We start from the raw sequence: 5,775 nt of genomic DNA, 5'->3' as shown, positions 1-5,775 counted from the left end.
AGAAAATACATTAACTTTCACCGTGGACAAAGCGGAGCCCAGCCCGCCTCAGCTCACTCTATACCGGCGTCAGCGCACGCTAAGCCGGGGCTTCCCCTCACGCTAGGCTGCTGTGTTTTTCGTTGCCACTGATGATTCAAACGCGAGTTTTGAGCAGTGTAGAGTAGGCTTGTTGTATGTTGTTTCTTCGATCACAAATGCAGACATGGTTTTATGTTTACGCGGCGCGATACACAACGCAAAGCGTAAAAAGACAGTATAAGTCATTATAATCAGTAATTATGTCCCCACTGGATGCAACAAATGCCTCGTTTGTAATGGGTTTTATTGGTTTTGTCTCGTCGCGCCGCGACACGTGGAAACACAGAATAGTAAGGGGCGTAACATTTCCGTCACACGCTTGAGGTAATCAGCCAATCACAACACACTGGATAGCTGGCCAATCAGAGCACACCTCGCTTTTCAGAACGATGAGCTTTGTAGAAATCGACGCGTTTCAGAAAGGCGGGGCATAGAGGAGAAACAATAATGTACATTATGTGGAAAATAATGTGTTTTTTGAACCTTAAACCGCATAAACACATTGCATTACACCAAATACACAAAATAATGTTCGTTTTAGCAACATCATATGACCCCTTTAAGATGGAAGAAATGTGATTATCCACTTACTGCTTTACCACACCACGCCTGCTTATGAAGTATAACATACCTCCATGATCTCCAGCAATGCCTCGGTAACCGTCTCCAGGGATGACAGAGCAAAGGTCTCTCTCTCGTACGAGCCCGGAGAGAACGAACGATCCCTGTAGCTGGACCGAAAGGCGATGACCGCAGCCGATTTGACCTTGCTGATGCCGAACAGCAGGTAGAACTTTGGCAGGGAGAACTCTGTCAGACTTAGACGCAACACCTGCTTGGTCTCCTCTGCACAGCAGAAGAACAAGACACTTCAGTTATCAATAAATCACTGATCTATGAAAACATCTATCTAGGGCAAAAATGGCATCTTACCGCTGAAACTCAGCTGGGAGCATGTGCAGAGGGAGTGGATGATGTTGATAACCAGGCCATGCGTGGATGCCCGCAGCGAAAGAGGCCCCGTGGCCACCAGCAGGGTCACAACATGGAAGAGGTAGGGCAAGTGGGCGGCTACATCCAGAGAGTTGTTGAAGGACAGCATGAGCATGTACCTGGCCAGGATAGCGATGTCATCCCACATCAGGTGCTGCTCCAATGTCGGTGTGGGTGATAGACACGTCTTATCGATGATTTTACACATCCGAATGATCACCTGTGGATCAGCATGAAGACAAAATTCAATTCCCATAAAACCCACGTTAAATTTAGATGAGAGAATTCCAGCGTTGTTATGGTAAACTAAAATTAAAAATAATAAAACTATTAAAAATCTGCTTCAGTAAATTAAATAAAGTTTACATAAAACAAAATAGAATGGTGAACATAACATATTTAACTTTATATAAATAGTTGAAAAACCTAAACTTAGAAATGCTTCCTTGGCAACTAACTGAAATAAGTTGAAGTACTAAAATTACTAAAACTAAAACTGAAATAAGGGTACATAGGAAAAACAAAACTGATACAAAAATGACAAAAGCATGAAATTACTAAAAATAAAATTTAAATAAATCTGAAAATAGAAAAATAGAAAACTTGAAATTTAAAATATGAATAAATAGTATAATAAATAAACAATACTAAAATATATAAGAATGTATCTATAAATGTAAAAAATGTATATATAATAAAATATATAAAAATGTATATAAATAATACTAAAATAACAATGGAGAGCACAATACATAAAGGAATACTAAAGAAATTAAAAAACATATTTCCTGTTTCCCATTAACATAAAAACAGCTTTTAGGATTATTCTGCTCGGAAATTTGTTTGAATGAAATATTCAGATGTTAAGTTTGTATGGTTTACAGAACCCAGCTGAGCTCAATGAACCAACAAAAAGCCCATGACCTGAGCACCATCACTATCTCTCATGACAGAGAGAAACAGAGACAGATAAGGTGGTTAAAGAGAGTAAGAACAACAGCGAGAGAGAAAGAAACCAACCAAACCACATTTGTGAGTCACACAGTGCTTCCATAATTAGAGCTGTTGTTACAGAATCACATCATGTAACATCTTTTGCGTTGTTTTTTCACATGTTCAGAAACATTCTTAAAATTTGGACCTCAGCCTATTCAAGTTTCTTCTGGTCTAAATGTAATGTTAGGAAAAACAGACTTCTAAAAGCTGAACTTACAAAGTGTGTGAGTGTGCATAAACGTCACCTTGCTAGACACCAGTTTGACGTTACCAGAGGCCAAAGCCACTGCTGTGTCTGCCATCACTTCAGCTTTGATAGATCCGAGACCTCCTGTTGCACTGGTTTTAATAAAACTGTCCAAAACTACATCAAGTAGATCTGTTATCTGCAGACACAGGAAGCTGCCATCAACTCAAAATAGACATGCTCTCTAAAGTGTAATTATAAATCTTTAAGGAAGTGAGTGCTACATGAATATGACTAGGGAACTGCAAATAGCAATGCATTACTCTTCAATTACTCAAGCCTTCAATGCATGTGTCACATAAGTCAAGTCAAGTCACCTTTATTTATATAGTGCTTTATACAATACAGATTGTGTCAAAGCAGCTTTATAGTGCAAAATACATAAATACATTTCAGTTCTGTTACCTGTCCCAGGCTTCCCCAGATCTTGGCCTGAATGGACGGATACATCTGCTTTTCGTTGATCGTCATGGTAATGAGTTTGTCCAGAATGGCAGTGACTCGTTGACGCCTGGCATCATCGCTGTGCTTGCAGAAGCGTACCAGGTTCAGCAGCCAGGGAGTCATGTACTCCAAACACAGGTGCTTTAGTTCTATACCTGAATATACAGAGGAAAGATATTGGTTACCAGAACACTTCTTAACTCCATATTCTTATCTCCAGAGAAAGTATTAACACTCTTAAAAAATAAAGGTTCTTTATTGGCATCTATGGTTCCTTGAAGAACCTTTAACATCCATTGAACCTTTCAATCCTTTATAGTGGAAAAAGTTTCTTCAGATTGTTCTTCAAACTAAGAAAAAAATGGCTGTTTTAAGAACTATTGACTGAAAGGTTATTTGAAAATGTTTTTTCTATGGCACTGCTATAAAAACACCATTTTGGAAGCTTTATTTTTAAGTGTGTACTCTTGTAAAAAACTGCAAACAGCAAATACACAATCAGTTTGAACATTTGTGGACTAATGATGCCTTCCAGTAGCAGTTTTAAGTAGGAACTTCCTAGGAGGATTTCAAGGCAAAACAGAGAATGCGAGTAATGATCTGAAATAGCTGGAGGATCTCAAGGGTCTTTTGAGAGTTTAATTAAGGGCTTAATGGGGCACTAACTGGACTTGCTGAAGCCAGAGATACACTCCTCCAGGAACTCCAGGGTCAGGTGAGGCTCATTAGCTGCTAGAGTCTTGCTAATGGACACAATGAAGAGGGTGTTATTGGCAGGGATGCAGAGGCCGGAAGTCTCCAGCAGTTGGCCTTCAATCTTTAGGTTAAAGGTGCATGTTAAGGCACACAGGAGGTTGTAAGCTGCAGACCTTTAAACAAAACCGAGAGACAGAAATATTCAAGAATGTACACACTGGTAAACATCTGACCTCTGTTGATGGATTTAGGATAACTGATCACCTTAAACTGGGGTCAGAGCTGCCCAGGTTGAGGAGGGCGATGTTGAGAAGGGTCCCCGGAACATCTTTGGGCCTAATTTTGGTGTGCTGGGGAATGGAGTCAGGCTGAGAGAGCTCCCAACGTGTACGGATGTGGATAATCGAGTGAACTATGCTCTCACACTCCTGGTGCATGAAGGTTAACGGCGTGCCCTGGTTAGCAATGGTCAGTGTGAACTGATTTTCATCCACTAGGCAGATTTCCTCAATCTCTGAAGCATAGTAGATGTCGTTGAGGAAGACAGACTGACCCAAGACTCGTGTTCGTTCGGCTGAGGTCACCTGTACTGCTGTACTGCCCACCTGGAGAAAAGACAGAATCAAACATATTGAGACAAATCAAAAAAAGTGAAACCGAGCTGTAAGAAGAGGTATTCATCCTTCTTCACACACCTTAATGGACACTTTGGTGTCTTTGTGGGCCAGTTTTAGGGCATTATGAAAGACCTTCAGGTCTTCTTCCAGTGCAAGAGTAGCTGCCGGAAGCTTCTGTTGCTCTGGTTCCACATACTCAGCCAGCCGTGCGGGCGAGTCAATGAACAGTAACTTCTTACTGCCCTTGAGGCCCGTCAGCAGTCTCTCATGATATTTGGTGTATTCTCGTACCCATGTGTTACAGTTATAGATGTAGATGGCAGCCACATTCTCGTAAGCAAATCCTGGAAAGACAACAAACCATTTGGAGAGGAAGTCGGTCTTGAAGCGGTTGCTCGGACCAGCATGCGTCAAGTCCACTACTAGCTCGTAGGGCTTGGCATAGTACGGTTTGAGGGTGAGAAGGACGTGGTATATGAGTAAGTCCCCATTAATCTGTCCTGTCTTGAATCTGTGAGGGAGAGGAAAACAGACAAAATGGAAACAATGGCCTGCAAACCCACCGAATGCTGTTATTATTAGACTGATAACTAGAAAAAGGAAGTTTGTCAAGACAAACTTTGACGTATGCTTGACAAAGCCATCCATCCAAATTTTCAATGGTCATAAAAGCTTAAAGTGCCCCTATTATGGATTTTTGAAAATTACCTTTCATGCAGTGTGTAATACAGCTCTAAGTGAATGAAAACATCCTGCAAAGTTTTAAATCTGAAAGTGCACCGTGTATAAAGTTATTGTCTCTCAAAAGAAATAGTCGACTCTGAATCAGTGAAACGAGTCGTTTTTTTAAAACGAATCCCAAGCCGTTTCATGTTGACGTCAACATGAAACATTAGCATATTGCCCGCCCACTTGTTGGTCTTTTCGCATGGGTCTGAATGAAAATGCAAATTCATTCTTTGTCACTAGGTGCCGCTTTTGGAGCAGTAAAAATAGCCGTTTCCCCGGTAACGGCTGTAAACAAAGCAGCACTGTGCTCACAAATGCTGCTTTATCAGGCATTACTGGCATGATGAAATGAAAATTAGATCAATCGACCAATCACCGCAGATTAGCGTCATGCAAAGGAGGGGTTTGGAAAAATGAATCATTGAGCGAATCGTTTGGGAGTCGTTGAGCAAGTAAGGTAAAAATAAATGCATATTATAAGACAATGAAAGTGTTTTTTGACCTTGCATGCATGTCAACCTGTTGTTGGGGACTCCCAAAACCAAAATATGAACATTTCATAACCCATAATAAGGGCTAGACTTGTGCCGGTACTCGGTAATGCGATATATCACGGTAATGAATATGCATGATATCGTTATCGTGGGCACTTCTAAATACCGTGAATAATTATATATTACAAATTATTCAGAATTTTGAATGCATTTTAAGAATACTTTTCCCATAAACTGGTCAAAATGCACAACACCGCTGTATGCTGCGTGAAAGACGCTTGCGCACTCTGATGTAAACAAGCGCGGACGTGAAGCACATGGCGGAACATGTGAGAGAAACTCTGGATGAAAGCGCTTTCACTCTCTGACAGCAGATGGCCTAAACTGCAGAAATAATAATAATAATAATAATAATAATAATAATAATAATAATAATAATAATAATAATAATAATTCATTTAAATGCAGCCGTTACCCC

The 5,775-nt window shown here is 40.4% G+C and overlaps 1 protein-coding gene across 1 annotated transcript in view; it reads right to left on the bottom strand.

Moving 5' to 3' along the window:
* Positions 1-5,775, bottom strand: part of LOC107743463 (neurofibromin-like) — a 51,846-nt gene that overhangs the window by 9,057 nt on the left and 37,014 nt on the right. Inside the window, exons 29-35 of the mRNA XM_016556683.1 lie at positions 4,153-4,585; positions 3,722-4,062; positions 3,428-3,630; positions 2,723-2,916; positions 2,316-2,456; positions 1,015-1,294; positions 713-927 (exon numbers count right to left, since the gene is read on the bottom strand). Coding sequence (XP_016412169.1) covers positions 713-927; positions 1,015-1,294; positions 2,316-2,456; positions 2,723-2,916; positions 3,428-3,630; positions 3,722-4,062; positions 4,153-4,585 — 1,807 coding nt within the window. The remainder of the gene's footprint in view (positions 1-712; positions 928-1,014; positions 1,295-2,315; positions 2,457-2,722; positions 2,917-3,427; positions 3,631-3,721; positions 4,063-4,152; positions 4,586-5,775) is intronic.

Source organism: Sinocyclocheilus rhinocerous, unplaced genomic scaffold (genome assembly GCF_001515625.1).
Source record: "Sinocyclocheilus rhinocerous isolate Xijiao unplaced genomic scaffold, SAMN03320098_v1.1 scaffold106, whole genome shotgun sequence".
Classification (NCBI taxonomy): domain Eukaryota; kingdom Metazoa; phylum Chordata; class Actinopteri; order Cypriniformes; family Cyprinidae; genus Sinocyclocheilus; species Sinocyclocheilus rhinocerous.
The sequence above is the reverse complement of the archived record's forward strand: the minus strand, read 5'-3'. Positions and strand labels throughout refer to the sequence as shown.